This window comes from Ammospiza nelsoni, chromosome 19, assembly GCF_027579445.1.
Source record: "Ammospiza nelsoni isolate bAmmNel1 chromosome 19, bAmmNel1.pri, whole genome shotgun sequence".
NCBI classification, from domain to species: Eukaryota; Metazoa; Chordata; class Aves; order Passeriformes; family Passerellidae; genus Ammospiza; species Ammospiza nelsoni.
The window spans coordinates 1695401-1711791 of NC_080651.1; the positions used below are offsets into that span (position 1 = coordinate 1695401).

Consider the following 16391-nt stretch of genomic DNA (forward strand, 5'->3'; position numbering starts at 1 on the left):
CACTATTATAAACACAGCTGTTTTTATAACCTCGCTGAAAAGTTAATCATCCTATTAATGCCTATTTCTGGGCATGCAGCAAGTGAAGAGATCTCAGCCCCTGCGCGGCGGCCGCAGCGCCCGCCCGGCCGGGCGTGGGAATCCAAAACAACCCGGGTGGGACGGGGCCGAAAGCTGAGCTGTGCACGGGGAGCCTCCTGACACAGCCCAGCAGCTGCCTGAGGCCCGGGGCTGACATTTGCAGGCTCTCAGACTCGCCAGGATTTCGGGAGCCCTGGCGAATCCCCCGCCGCGCTCGGCCGGGAGCGCCGGTGCCCAGCGAGATGGACGAGAGCAAACCCCTGAAGGTGCGGCTGACGTTCTCCGTGATCCTGGTGGGCATCTCGCTGCTCTTCGCCGCCGTGGTCACCGACCACTGGGCCGTGCTCAGCCCCAGCCTGGAGGAAAACACCACCAGCTGCGAGGCAGCGCATTTCGGGCTCTGGAGACTCTGCACCAAGCGGATTTTCATGCAGGAGCCAAGTCCCAAAGAGAAGAGCTGCGGGCCCATCAGCCTGCCAGGAGGTATGTGAGCACCAGGATCACAGCAGGCTTTGCTTGGGAGGTTGGAGGACACAGCAAAGGAAAAAAGCTCCAGGTCCCCCGTGGCAGAAGGAAAATGGGCACTGAGTTCGGGATGGGGTGCATGGGGTCGTTTTCATGGTGGTGTGCAAACACACCTCCATGAGTTGCCAACTCCTGCTGGGGTTGCTTTGCTGTGTTGCCTTGGTCTGATTGTGACCATATTTGTGTCTCCCATGCAGCAGCGACAGTGGTGGGGAGAAGGGGAGAAGGGGAGGAGGATTGGGCACAGTGGGAATCACAAAGGGAGATTGGGATGGAGGGAATCTTGCTGAACCCCAGCCAAGGGTCCTCCAGGCATGTTGACAGCAGCCAAGAGTGAGGATTTATGGGTCCACCAAACCCAGCTGGATCTTTAGGATTTCCAGATCCATATAATCCCAGAGGAGCAGCCATCCACGGTGGATTATGTCTGAGCTGTTCAATAACAGCCATTCCACAAGGCAGAGAGGGAGAGGGACCTGCAGGATGGTTTGTCAACTTCCAGAAAAAAAGAGTCATAAATGGAGTTTGAATCAATTTCTCAAGGACTTAGGGAGCCTCCTCACCTCTCACCAGAGGCACCAGCTCCCACACACGTCTCCACCTGCAGCTCAGTGGATGGGGAGGGCAGTGGGCACGGCAGCTTTCCGGGAAGGCTGCTCCATTCCCTGGTTAAAGGAGCTCATTATGTTTTTGCTGATTGCCAAGTCAGCAACATCCGCGCCGCTTGCACTAATACACTCCCTCTGTGACTGAGCCACGCTGCTTTTTTAGAAGGCTTATAGGGTACTGGATGCTTTCCAGAACAGAAATAACAGGATTGCCTTCGTGTTAGACTCACTGCTTGAAATGAAATATATGTTAACACATATTTGGAAATTTCCTGTGAAAAATCTTCCTGCTTGGGCTGACTGTATATTGCCTGTATTACTGCAATTCTTTATCTCTTTGGCCAAATTACATGTTGTGAAGAGAAGAGCCGAGCCTCAGCATGTGGATCTGCCTCTAACCAAACTTGGGAGTGTGTCATCCATATGCTTAATGTCTCTCAGGAAGGTACTTACGTGCCTAGAGACGTATTCCTCGCTGCACGCCTTCCCCCACGCACTGAGAACTCCCACTAAAGGAAAAACAATGGAAATTGGTGGATAAACAGCAAAACTGCACGACCGTGGGGTAAATATAAAACTCATAAATATCCAGCTGTCTGCACAAAGCAGATTCGCAGGCAGGGCACAGGAAAGCAGCCGCTATCTTTGACAGACATCAGCATGTGCTCGCACAGACGTTGAATCACATCCCAGCGCCGCATTCCGCCAGGCACAGGGGAGCTGGGAATTATGGAGGGGCTGGGCTGGCCCCCACACCAGAGCTGCTTCATCCACTTTTTAAAAGATATTTGGGAATTGGGATGACAGCCTGCGTCGTAATCACGTTCCAGAGGGTGAAATTCGCACCTCATTTATAACATAAATACCTTCATCCCTGTTCGAGCCGGGAGAGGATCAGAGCGAGGGAGGGGAGAGGAGCCCCGGGGCTGGGGCTGCTGAGTGAGGCTGCGGCCGCACGGCTCCTGCTCGATTGATTTCACACTTCTGGGAAGGGATGTCGGCAGGGAAACACCAGGGTTGTGAAACCTGCAGCAGCCAAGAAAATGTGAATGAACAAATGCGCAGTAAAAGAGCAGATGCAGGCGCTGCTTTTCCTGAAAATCATGAGATATAACCAGACATTACTGCCAGGACTGGGAAAGAGGCATCAGAATTTATCACTGAATTAATAACCATTTACCAGTCGCTCCCTGTAGAGGAAATGGATGGCATGATTAACGTTATTTATTGGGTTTTGAGCTCAGCACAGCACAGAGTGGGGAGGATGACTTGGCTCACAGTCCACAAAGCAGGGCTGTGATTTAGGCAGAGGTTTAAAATTTTACAGCACCCATCCGAGGGTGTTGACAAATTGAAAAGGGTTCAGCATGCTGCTCTAACAAATAAAAAGATCAGGGAGATGGTTGTTAAAACCAGGCAAATTCAGATTAATACTGAGACATTTTTAACTGTGGTCGGTGGGCACTGGGGCATTTTACTGCCAGCTGTAAATGCAGTTCAGTGTCACTGCCCGTAACTCTGGTGCTGGTGCTGTGCTGAAAAGTGGCTCCTGTGATCTGGGCAGCAGCAGGGGAGTTCAACAGCTTAAACAGGTCCTTGTGAATGCAGGAACCTGAGCACAGGCAGCTGGAGAGAAGTGCTGGAGCAAATGGGCTGTCAGCAAGGCTCTGTTCCCTGCTACAGGAGACTCACCCTGCAGGACAGGTGTGAAATGAAACTGCTTGGAGAGACCATCTCCAAAGCTCTGTGTGTGTCAAAGTGTCAAAGGCCTTGTTGGCCAGGTCAGAGCCCAAGGCCTGGCCCCTCCATGGCTCAGCCCTCACCTTAACACAGCCTCTAAGGGCCTGCCAAACTCAGCACAACTCTCCCAAACTCAGCACAAGTGGAAACCTCACACTAAAACCCAGGATTTTCCAAGCATCCACCCTGCCACAAACTCCTCATGCTCTGTCCATCTCAAGTTCCAGAGCAAGGCGGGCTCCAGCCATTTCCCAGCCTGTCACTCCAGTGCTTGCAGGGGACAGCTGCCACTCAAAACTCTGCATGGCCTGAACATCTCATGGTCTTTCCAGCCTTTCTTCCCCTCACAAAGTCTCCAAGTTGCAGCTCCCCAAGGTTCAACCAGAGCTCCATGGGATTGCACTTCTCCTGCATCCCATGGCTTCATCCAGGACTGATGGATCTGAGGGGCAGGGAGCAGGAAGGCTGTGAGGGGTGAGGACACTCTGTGATAAACCAAATTACAACCCTGAAGTTTGTGTGACCACAGAGCCCTGGCCTGTCCCCATCAGCACCCTGGGGTGGCCTCGTGGCAGAGATGATGGAATTGGGCTGGGGAGAAAGGAAGATTGCCACACAGTGTCCATCCATCATCAACCCCAGTGGAAATCCTGTCTGATATGTAAATGTGCTGTGGCATAAATGGGCTTTTCTCTTATTCATGGTGGCACCACAGCCATTGCAGTGCCCCAGCTCTGCTGAATACCAGACTTTTGGAACAGATATCCCCAGCTCAACAGAGAGAGCATGGGAGCACCTTCAAACTGAAAACAATTCAGCATTTCACCAAAACAGATCTATCTCTATTTTCTCACAACAAGTGTATTTTCCAAAACCACCAACACACTTGTGTGATGGCCCTTTTATCATACACTGGCAGAGCTTTACTAAGGGCCATAAAGGACAGAGGCAGCTCCATCTCCTGCAGACAAATCCACCTCTGAAAGGTTTATGGGGATGGAGGGTGGGCTCGACTGGTTTGGCTCCCCTGCAGTGGACACAGAGCTGTGCTGTGCTCACACCACACCAAGTCTGGATGGCTCCACCTTTCCACTGCACTCCTGAGGGCTCCTTTAAGTTCAGGCTTTTTAGAGAATTAATGAAAAGCTAAACCAAGCAATCCCAAAATAAAGTGTCCCAGACACAGTGCTCAGCCTCTGACACCACTGAGTTGCTGGTGGAGGTACACAACCACTGCTTTGAGGCTCAAAATTCACAATTAGAGTCACAGAGGGCTGAGTTCAAATGTATTTCTTCCAGTCATTTGCAAGGATAATAAAGAACAGGTCAGGAGATTCCAGAGCTAAACATTAACCTTGTCTCCAGCAAGGAGAATCTGCAGATGAAATAAAAGTCAGCTTATAAACTTAAGTAGATAAGAGTGTCTCCAAGGAATCTTCCCCTAACAGGCCCAAAAACACTGCTTTGCAATTACCCATCTCCTGGGAGAGGGAAAATAAATCCTCTCTGAGTCACTAACTCCAGCAGCCACCATTTACATGACAGAAAAACCCACAAGAACCAACAGGTAGAGCACAGGGACCTTCTGCCAGAGAAATTAGTGCTGTAAGGAGGCACTGAAATGCTCCCAGGCAGAAACCCTCAGCAGTCCCTGCATGTCCTGCACCCAGCCTGGCTCAGGCTTCACCCTGTGCCTGTCCCGGCCTGGGTGGGGACAGTGCCACAGCTTCTCTCAGGCTTCCCCCCAGAACCTTCTGGAAGCTGGTGCTAAATTTGTTATTTAAAAGAAGGGAAGCCCCTCAGGGAAGGGGCCCCATTTTTGTGTTTCAGGCAGCCTGGGCCACTGGGAGCCCCTGGGTGCTGCAGGGGTGCTGGGCAGGTGCTGAGTGTGTCCCCTCAGCCCAGCCCAGCCCGGCCCGGCCCAGCCCAGCCTAGCTTAACTTAGTTTAGCTCAGCTCAGCCTGGCCCGGCCCAAACCAAACCAAACCAAACCAAACCAAACCAAACCAAACCAAACCAAACCAAACCAAACCAAACCAAACCAGCCCAGCCCAGCTCAGCCCAGGCCAGCCCAGCAGGACACAGCGCAGTCGGGGCTGGCGCCGCTCAGCACGTCCCCTCCAGTGCCACCCGTCCAGCCAAATTCCTGGCCAGCAACTGCTCTCTGAGCTCCACACCCCTGCAAAGCCTCAATTAAATCAGTTATAAATAGCAGAACACCCTCCACCCTCACCCTGCTGCTGCCAAGGCCCGAGTCAGCAGCTCCTCCCCAGCAGAGCCTCCCCATCCCGCTGAGGCCCCAGTGCCATTGCTGCCCTCACTGACCCTCACAGGCTGAGGAGCAACAAGGATCCTGGCCATGGAGAGAGCTAACACCTTCCCTAATGTACTAAAGCTAAAAAAGAGAAGCAAGCTGGTACAAATGTGGTACAGAGCATGAGCTGGAGGCTAATCCCAGCATATACTGCAGTTCAAATCACACAAAACACCATGAAAGAATTTTCCTATTTGCACAGAAAAATTTACATGTTTATTCAAGTGGTCTTGGAGAATATAGAGAATCAGAGGATTCTCCATAGGAATAGAAATGCCACTTGCTAATGATGGGTGTCCTCCATCAAGTTTTCTTTCAGTGTCACAGCTAATAAAATTTCTTAGTCGGATGATGAGTATGGCAGAAATAGCATCCCCACACCCCCTGCCCCACAGTCCTGATCCCAGCTTGCTTCCTGACCCCCCTACAAACACCTCAAACCTGGCACTGTGCTCATGTGAAGTCCAGACACAGGAACTTCATAAAGCTCCCTCCATCTAACTCTGCTGTCCTATCAAATTAACTTAACAGGCTGCTCTGATGGGATCAAACTTGGATAATGCTGCTCTGATGGGATCAAACTTGGATAATGCCTGCCATGAGAGCCTCTTTGCCCTTGGCTCACACAGCCTTCCTTTCCCTGGGCAACTGCTTGGGCTTCAAAAAGCTTTGGTCTGTTTTGCTTTGTTCTTTTTTTACTGACAGCCACAAAAAAAAAAAAAAAAAAAAAAAAAAAAAAAAAAAAAAAGCTCTTAGCATCTCTATTTTAGTCAAACACCATGTGCTGTGCTGCATTGCAGCAGTCTCATCTCTGGGACCCCCAGATCAGCAAATTCCCCCCAGTGGCACACAGGGCTCTGTGAGCTGCAGGAGGGAAGAGCAGAAGGGAAAGGTGGGTGAGGACCCTCCATCCTCCCTACCTGCACCCCAAGGTCACCAGGGAGTGGGTTGGGGAGGGAAGGGAGCTGCCAGCTCAGCTGTGGGCACAGCAGATCCCAGCCCCAGGAAATGCTGCAGCTCTGAGAGGCAGAAACGTGTGATGGCCAAAGACACAATGAGAAAAATCATCTGTAATTCACATTTTAAGCAGGAGAGCAATCAGCTCTGAGAGGGATACAAAAGGTATCAGAGGGGTTTCAGCCTTGTCCGTGCTGGAGTCTGGTGTCCTCATCTGCTCCCAGGGAAATCAGATCCAACCCCAGTTCTTCAGCATCACCAAGGGTAGGGAGCCTCCAAACCACTGCAAGCTTGGTACATCAATAAAAAGCTAATTCAGTCTTACTACATTTTATCACAGGTTTCCAAGAGCACAAAATTGAATTTTATTTTCTCTTTTAGACCACAACTGCTCCTACTTCAAGCACTTCACTCCAGGAGAGACCTCAGAGATATTTGAAGTAACCACCCAGAAAGGTAGGAATGATTCCAAAAGAATATTTTCCTAATGTTGTAAGAAGTGATGCGCACACAAGACCTAATGGAAAGGGGTCCCCAAAATGAGGGTTCTGCCCTGGTTCTGCTGAAAGCAGCAGAATTTCTAACAGGCACCATCAGCTGAGAAAAATGTGGAAAATGCCCTGGACAAGGTCAAATCCCAGCTTCCTGGGGACAATTATTTTTATATATGATCACACCCATAAACATGATTTTACATAAGTTGTCCCACAAATATATAACAATGTCAATAGCCAGGAAAACTGCAAAAAGTGCTTCCAGGATAAAAATGACTTTACAACATTGGCACTACCCGTGACACTCAGCCTTTGCCATTGAAGGGGAAGATATTAATAAAACCTAAATGAATAAATCATACCCCAAGCAGAGTCTTGACCCTGAAAAGAAGTGCAGAGGCTCTCTGAGGACCATTAGGAATTTTATGGTTCATATTGATTTTATATGAAAGTCATGTAAAAAATAGAGCAATCGATGAATGGAAGGAACAGGGATCCTGCAAAGACATGAACTGTCAGTGTTTACAGCAAAATTGTCTTCCATGGACAAATTTCACATATTTAATAAGTCCAAATATTTTGAGGGCTCTCCTAACATGCTCCTCTCTCTTCCTCATCCTGTCTTTGGGGACAAACTCCCTCACAGTTTGCAACACAACATATTTACTGTGGGAAACGGGAGCCATTGGATACATTGCATGTATTAATCTGTTTGCTTCTAGTGGAAATTGTAATGGTGGAAAACCCTGAAGATAGGTTCCCTAAAAAAGTAGCTTCCTAAGACAGGAAAGACAGGAATTTTAACTAGATAGAAAAGTATATATCTGAGTCACCTGCTTTTGCTCAGTTATCTGCTATCTGATCCAGCCACCTGATCTTCAAAATGCACCCAATGCCTTCAAGGCAATGCAGAAAAAAATCAGGAATAATTTCTTCTTCAGGGAAAAAAATGTCAGGAAGAACTTCTTTTCTTTGGGGCAAAAAAGAAAATCTTAAGCCCAGCAAAAGATTTGACAATGAAACGAACACTTTCAGGCAGTTCCAGCACAGAGAAAAGAGAAACATTTAGAAAATGATAATAAAACAGTGATATGAAAAGCAGTGAGAACAAAGAGTAATCTGCTGTTCCCCTTTGCAGAAATAGCTCATTTGGATGGGAGCTAATTAGTAACAGGCAAAAAAAATTCTTCATGATTTTGCCTGGGAGATATTTTATTTAAATGGCTTGAAAGGCAAATATCATCAGGCAGTGTGATGTTCATGCATGGCTACATGTGTTAAACATTAAACTAATCTGGAAACGAACTCAATATGCAAATGAAGGTTTGAATTACTCAATTAGCAGCTCCCCCCCTCCACCCAGGCACTGAGCAGTGCTGGGCTGGGGGAAGTGTCCAGGACATGGCTTACAAAAACCTTTTGTAAGGACTTTTGGGGAGGGTTGAATCCCATGTCCTGAAGAAGATGGGTTTGTACAGAGCTGGAAATCTCTGTTGTAAAGGCAAAGGAATAAAAATGAGCTGTGCAAACACTTCACCCTGGCCTGCTGTGCCCACCCAGGTGCTGAGCCCACGGGGCACTGGGACAGCACCAGCACGGTGCAGGGCCAGGGCTCTGCAGAAAGCACAGAATAAAAGCAGAAAGAGCTATTCTAGCTATTGAGCTAGTCTATTTACTCTGGGAGCAGGGTGTGGGGTGGTGGGAGGGAACCAGAGCATGGAGCTCAGCAAGGCTTTGACAAGAACATTTCCACAGCAGAGCCAAAGCAGCTCCAGCAGCCCCATACAGGTGAGATGGTGAGCAAAGGTGCCCTGGGCTATCTCAGGGGGTGTTCAGAAAGTGCTTTCCCCTTCCTGCTCTGCTTTTATACCTGTTTTTTCTTTTATACTCTGCTTTTTTCACATTCCAAAGATACATGGCCAATACTTGTCCCCATTATCACTTGAAGAAAACAATTCACCAAAGCCAGGATTTCTCAGAGTGAGCTACTGTAACATCCCCACAGCTGATGGCAGCAGGCTCAAAATGTGCACTATGTCATTTTTGGTGGTTTTTTCCCTTTGGCAGAATACAGCATCTCAGCTGCAGCCATTGCCATCTTCAGCGTTGGCTTTGCCATCATGGGGACGATCTGTGTGCTCCTGTCCTTCAGGAAGAAGAGGGATTATCTGCTGAAGCCAGCATCCATGTTCTACACCTTTGCAGGTATGGGGAGAGCTGCTCACATTTCTGGGCTTGGTTCATAGGACAACACAGAGAAATTTAAGACAGATCCTGAGGGGACAGAGACACTTCTAAAAATGCCCTGAAGGCATTTTCTTCCTGGCCACAGCGTACAGGTCCCTGTGTGGTGTGAGAATGTCCTGTTCAGCAGCTGCTCTGTGTTTTCTCCAACCCCCTTTAAAAGTATATTCACTCCCTTCAAGTATATTCACTGTCTGTCCCAGTCTGAACCAGGGACATACAATATTTTATCTCATTTATTAAAATTCAAACCAACAAAACAGCTGATCCAGCCCCAAAATACACAACTGTCTCCCAAGCACACGAAGACTGCACTTGTACATGAGCCAGGAATACTCTGACGTGCCACAATGAGTGAAAGACTGAGGTGCAAATTGTCACCTCAATCTAAAATCTTCCTCAACCTCTGAAAAAGCTCCCCAGGGAATGCAATTATTCCTCCCCCACTTTGAATTTCCCATCCAAGCCTGCCTAAAAGATCACACTCAACAAGTCAGTGGCTGACCTCAGGTATGGCAGAGCTCCTGGCAGCTCTGAGCACTGGTTCCTTCAAACACTGAAGTCAGTGACTCACCTGTGAATCTCACTGCAGTTCCTGTATGCAAAACAACAGATGAGGCGGTTAATTAAGGATGAAAAATTGACAGCTGGTTATTCAACCCACTGCTCCTCTCTTCCTTCAGGTCTCTGCATCATCATCTCTGTAGAAGTCATGAGACAATCCGTGAAGAGGATGATTGACAGCAAGGAGACAGCCTGGATCAAGTACAGCTACTCCTGGTCCTTCGCCTGTGCCTGCTCCGCCTTCGTGCTGCTCTTCGTCTGCGGCATCGTGCTCCTCCTCATCGCGCTGCCCCGCTTCCCCCAGAACCCCTGGGAGACCTGCATGGACGCAGAACCCGAGCACTGATGGTCCCTGCACCCATGAAAAATATCCAGAAAGTGTTCTGAAAATATTTGTATTTTTTAAAATGCCTGGGTCTCACTACACAATGTGCTCTCCACCAAGTGAGTCATTACTGAACCCAGGCATGTTCGATTGCAATTGTTGCTTTTTTTTTTCTTTTCCTCTCTTTTTTTTTTCTTTCTTTTTTCTCTCTTTTTTGATTCTGTTTTTTCTTTTTCTTTTTTTAAGAAAGCAGACCACTTAACACCATCATGGGTGTGCGAGAATGGCACTGCTCTGTGCCAATTTGGGGCTGCCCTGTGCTGATGCAGTTGAGGGGAAATGTGTGTCTGAGACAGCTTGGGCCACAGAGGAGACAGCTTTGTTATGGAGAAGATGTTTGGTGTAGTTGGGCATAGATCCATGAGGGATATCAGGTTTTTATACCTTACTTGGTCAGAGAGAGACACTGTGGGGAGTCAATGTCCCCATTTATGCCACACTCCTTCCCTCAGAAGGGTTAGCTTGTTCCCCCAGGGTAAGCTGGAGATCCTTATGCTTTCTATTAAAATGTTAACATTTGATAAAAAACAAAACAGAACTTTGCATAGCATTGGGATAAAAATCTCCCCACCAAATTTACACCCTGCAGTTCCATTCTTGTAAATCAACTGTAAAACCCACAAAACAGAGTCTTGTGTTCTGCTTAAACTTCAGTGGCAAAGCCAAGAAGTACTGAACATGAAGAGTGATATTTTCCTTTAATAAAAAGCATAATCTTCTGGTAGCATGATTTTCTGGGAAATTATTTTGATGGATGAATCACTTGGCCCATCAGACTCTGCCAGGTCTGGGTGCTGTTTGCTGCACGGAGCTCTCGTTCCTTCCCCATGAATGAGCTTTTTAAAAACACCCTGCTCTGCTCGGTGCGCATGTGAGTGTACACAAAGCTCCATCTCAGGAAAAATCCTCCAGAGCAGCTGCTGGGAGGGAAAGGATCCTGCCTGGAGGAGCGGCAGCGCTGGGAGGGCCCCGCCGGTGCCTCGGGAGCTGCTGCTGCTGCTGCTGCAGGATCAGAGCCGGGCAGGGCAGGGGATGCTGCGGGCGCTGCTTTGCTGCTGAGAGCCCGCAGGGCTCTGCCACAGCTGCCTGAGGCGCTTTGGGGGCTGGGGGTCCCCCAATCCAACCATCAGCAGCACTGGGGGTCCCCCAGCCCCACACGCTCACCCAGCCCCTCCAGCACTGGGGGTCCCCCAGCCCCACACCCTCACCCAGCCTCTCCAGCCAAGCCCTCTTCTCCCTCATGGTACCCCAGCACCAAAAGGTGGGGTGTATCTTCTTTTTTTCTTTTTTTTTTTTACAGTTCAATTTTCAGAATCTGCTCAGCATTTTCCCCACAAGCAGTAAAACATATGTGGCTTACAGTGTGCTCTTTTTACCTGGCAATTTAAAAATCAGGACAAAGGGGAACTGAAGTGCTCTGTGTTTAGCTGTTCACAGTCCTAAAGAAAACCAGAATTCCTAACAGAAAAATCTCTGGTCAATATGAAGAGGTCTGAAATCATGGCATGTTCGACATGTGGAGAAATTCCCCAGCAGTTCTGTGCTGGCTGGAGGGGCTGCCCTGGGCCCCACCATTGGGGTGGGCTCAGCCCCAGCAGCCCCAGCCAGACTCAGGCTCATCTCCATTTTCCCCATCAGCAGAGCAGCAGCAAGAACAGAAGCCTTTTGTGAAATTGCATTAATGTTTTCCAAGCTCTTTGAAGTTGAAAAGCAGTACAAATAACACATATATTATAAAGTTTTGGGATGAAGCACTCACTGGTGCTCAGATCTGAGTGTGAACTGAGGAGCTCTGCCTGTCTCTCATCATGAGAGACAACTGCAAGTCTTCATGTTGTCACAGAACCACTCTGAAATGCTAAATGGTTTTGAAATCTTATTTTTGGGTACAGAACTGACATCCTGAATTTGCATTTTCATTGTTCAAGAAAACAGAGGCTAGTTCCTAGGGAGAACCTTTACATGCAACAACAGAAAGAAAAGTGGTCAGCGTGACCACCAGGGTGGCTGACCTTGGGTTGGGACATCCAAATCACACAGCAAAGATTAATCCAAGCGAGCAGTTGGCAGGAACAACAGCATTCCCAGCTCAGCCATCATCATCATCATCCTCATCATCACCTCAGCCATGCCATGGGTTGAGATAAGCAAAGTTTGGGGACAGGGTCTGAGTTATCACCCCACACAGCAGTGGCAGGTGCTGTGTCCTGGGGAAGCCCTTCAGTCACCCACACCTTTTCTGAAGTGCCATCCCTGTCCTTCAATACCTCTGCTTGGAGAAAGCAATTCCTAGGTGGGTTCTCATCCTGATGGGCCAACTTTTACCCAGCCAAGGTGCCACTCAGTCCCCTTCCTGATATTCAAGAGCAAGACATGCACATTTCACATAAACACACTCTGGAAGGTCTCACCCATCTCCTGATCTGCCTCATCCAAGCCCCAGGGAGGGCAGTGGAAAGATTCCTGGTAAGTGCTGGGCTTTGGCCTGGATCCAAGGTTTTACAGCCTCCCTGGGATCACTTTACTCACGAGGCAGAGAAAACACACAGCTCATGGCATCGAGATCCTACACCCACAGCCAGAGCTCAGGCAGCTCAGCCAGATGCCTCCTAAAGCCCTTAAGACTCACTGAGTTTTATTCTCTTTCTGCTCCAGGCTGAGGCTTTGTGATCATTCCCTGCTCTCTATGGTCCCTGCTAGACTGAGAAGCACATGGATAACTTCATTTTCTTCTTCCAGATATTAAGAACTGCTAAAGAGGGACCCATCCATTAAATCAGTCATTGGTATTCACGGTGGGAAGGGCTCTGCTCCTGCAGCAGGTTTGTTCTGCCAGAGCTGATAATGTGTTTTAAGAGAGTTAATAAAAGTAATTGGCCTTCATAAAGGAAAAGGAATATAATGTTGGAGGGGGAGCTGTAACCAGTTTCAGTTTTCATTCTCTCAGCTGAGCAAACAGCAGGGAAGAGCCACCAGAACCTCAGGGATGGACCATGAAAACGTGAAGGAAATGTCCTCACCAGCAGGGAGTCACCAGAGCCAAAGAGGGATGGGAACCCAGCTGCTACACATCCAACAGGAGCACTCCTGGGTTTGGGACACAGCCAAAGAACCAGGTGGGAAACAGGCACCAGAGAAAGAGGCAGGCAAATCAATTTGCAGAACAAGGAACAACCACCAGCCACCACAAAATATTGAGTGTTGGCCCTGCCACTACCAGAGCCAGGGACACCTTCAGGGCAGTTGCCATCCCCTAATCCAAGACCAGTGCCTGTCCCCTCCTCAGAGCCCCAAGAGGTGCCCCAGGGCACTGCCCAAGCCACAGTGCTGAGATTTGGGCTGCTCCAGTCTGCCAAAGCCCAAGTGTTAAATCACAACAGAAGACGTGAAGGTTTTTGTTTATGTAAGGTTTGCTGTGAGGCGTGGAGAGAATCTGCTTCCCTTGTTTTTAAATGCTGTGCTGTGTGAATTTAATGTGCAGAAAAGGTGTCAGACAAGCAACCCCGAAGAAGAAAACTGCCTGTTTAGCAGCAAGCTGAGCTCTTGAACACCCTTCATCTGCAACAAGGTTCTGCAGGCACAGCCCAGCACCAGCGGGTGGGGGAGAAAAGCTCAGCACACAAGGCAGCACAGATGGGAGCATGAGAGAGGATTTCACCCAGAAATCCTGGCACACACCTCTATTTCTCCTTTAGTCCACACCTAGAGAGAGCCAGCACATGCAGGATGCTCAGGTGTTTGATCACCCTGATCAAACTATTTGCAAAGGCACAGGAATTTACTTTGGTTTTTCACTGAGGCATTTCCACTCTGTGACTTTCTTGTGGCCATCACCTTTTCCTCCTCACTCAGAAATTATTTCCAGGAAGCCCCAAAGATCTGGGAATTTCCCTCCCTCCAAGGAGACCCCTGGCCCTGCTGCAGAGGGACACTTTCTCACCTGGGCCTGCCAGCTCTTGAGGAGCACACCTGAGACACGAGTGTCAGAAACCTGCAGCACTGCCAGCCCTGGGGATTCACAGGGAGGCCCTGGGCTCTGTCCAGAGCTGCAGCTGGGCAGTCACATGCCAGGAACCTGACCACAGTCAGGAACTGTCAGAGAATCAACCTCAGCCTAAACTTAATTTAAAACGAGCTTCCTCTGCCCACAGTGGGACAGTGCCCCTCGGAACACTGCATTACTTTATGACTTAACTACAGGAGCATCAGGCTGCTCTGTACCATAAAGCACACACAGCAGTGGGACCTGCTCTAAAAGCATCCATTCCAATTATTTCCCCTTTCCATTGTCACCAAGGGACAAGAAAAGAGCGTCACAATTTTGTTTTGACTGAAGTAGAGGATGAGATTGTCGTTGCTTTGTGACACTTGAGCGATGCTCGGCCTCCACTGAAGCTACTGAACATAAATTCAAGGCATGCAGACATCACACATGCCCACTTCTGCATCAGACACTGAGCTGCTCTGCTGCTTTCTTCAAAGAAAGGCAGAGAAGGGAATCAACTCAGATTTCTGGACTATTTTCTACGTAACAGAAGCAGCAGCACAATTCTGTTTGGCAAGGCTGCACCGCAGGCTGTGGCTCAGCCTCATGCCCAGTATCACCAGTCTCACTGGGAGCACCTCAGTGGCTTTACAGCTGGTCTGGTTGAGGTATTTACCCTCCAGCAGGAAGCCAAGTCTTCTGAAAAAGGGACTGACAACATCTTTTAACCAGTCTTGGATAATTCATATCACTGAGCGTTCTGTAATTTGTCAGAAGCATCTATTAATCCTTAATGAGGGAAAAACTCCTCAACATTTCTCAGCTAAAGTTGCCAAAAAACCCCCACACCGAACTGACACTTCCATTGCTGCTGCTGCTGCAAATCCTTTTACTTCTCTTGAATGAAAGAAAAAACAAATTTAGAAGGATTCAGCCCTTGCTCCCTGACACAGAGACTGGCACAAGTATTGCTACACCAACAGAAATAGCCCATCCTTCATGTCAAGGAATACGATGTGCAAATTTTTATAGGCACCATAGATCATCACCATCTGTCTTGACAAGTTAATTGTCTGCAGTTTTTCTAGGAAAACTAGAACCCTTAAAAACTAACAAAACAAATGAGTTGAAGGATGATATGGGCAGAGCATGTGGGCTCACTGCCCTGGAAATGTGCAGGTTCTGATATGCCTCAGCTCAGCCTAAAAAGAAAATCTGGAGTGGTCAAACACTGCTCTTGGTGCTACAAACATAGCAAAAGAATTGCTTATGGAGCACGATCTCTGCAAAAAAACCAGCTGAAGTTGACAAATCTGGGAACAAAACATTAATTAATCAAACAGGGAATGGCGCTGGCAGGGTTCGCAGTCAGTGGCAGGACTCACATCCTGCAAAGGGTCAGCAACACCACAGCCCACACAATTAAAAATCCAGGACAAACTGTATCAGATGACAACCTCCAGGAGAAAATATGGATGCTGGGGCCTTGGTTCTAAGCAGCCAGCTTTATGCCAAACAGCAATTTATGAGCTGCCTTGTGGAAACACAAAGCTGCCACATGAGCACAAAGGGGGATGGAGGGGAATTGTCCCTGTGACCCCCTCTGGGATCTGAATTGTAAAAAAAAAAAAAAATTTTTCTTAAAATCAAAATAATTAATTTTTTTAAAATCTTTCCCTTCATTCTTCATTAGTTCTTATTACACTAACAACCTCCCATAAGGCATTCAGGTTTTTCTCATCAAAAACTGGAATTATAGAAAATAAAACCAGGAATTATTCTTGATATCAAATACAAGCTTAGTAAATTTAGATTTGTCATTTAAATTTTCCACAGACAACAACGGGGGGTTTGTTCCTGGGAAAGGAGCATGGGATTTGGCACTAACAGAAGCATAAAAAAAGTCAAGGAGCCAAATACCCAGTAGGTGCATATGCCTCAGCCTCCAATAATTTCCCCTAAATTAAGATAATTTACACAAATTCAATTTTGAATTTTCCCTGTAATTGTAACAGGTCCATATTTACAGTGCAGCCTGAGCACTGCCCACTGGAGCCATCTGTAAGGCTTAATTTCACTTTAATAGGAGTTTGACTGAAGCCCTAGGAGAGCTGAAAATACAGTTTTGGGGTTTTCTAAACATGACTTCAATCAATATTGGATAATTTGCTCCAAAAATCAAAGATCTCTCTCAGGGCTGTATATGTGATATACAATGGCCAGACAAGACATTTCAAAAAAATATAATCTTTTGGAAAAAAACTAACTCTAAGAAATCCACATGATTCATGCCAAAGCTGTTAAGTCAGATCATCTCTATCATATCATCCTCAAATTCCTGGGTGAGAGCACTTATGAAAATTTAGCACCAAAACCAGCTGGGGTCTCCATAAAGTCAAAGAACTGAAATTCTAAATCAGAGAGAAAATAGGATTTTATCTGTTATATTTTCAGTGTAGATAAAATACCAGTGTAAAACAGAATAAAATGTGGT

At 47.8% G+C, this 16391-nt stretch overlaps 1 protein-coding gene across 1 annotated transcript; it reads left to right on the forward strand.

Moving 5' to 3' along the window:
* Positions 1–270: 270 nt before the first annotated feature.
* CACNG1 (calcium voltage-gated channel auxiliary subunit gamma 1) lies at positions 271–10636 on the forward strand. The gene is made up of 4 exons (XM_059485602.1): positions 271–564; positions 6607–6681; positions 8787–8924; positions 9647–10636. The coding sequence occupies exons 1-4, from the start codon at positions 324–326 to the stop codon at positions 9871–9873; spliced, it is 681 nt and encodes a 226-aa protein (XP_059341585.1). The 5' UTR covers positions 271–323; the 3' UTR covers positions 9874–10636.
* The last annotated feature ends 5755 nt before the right edge of the window (positions 10637–16391 follow it).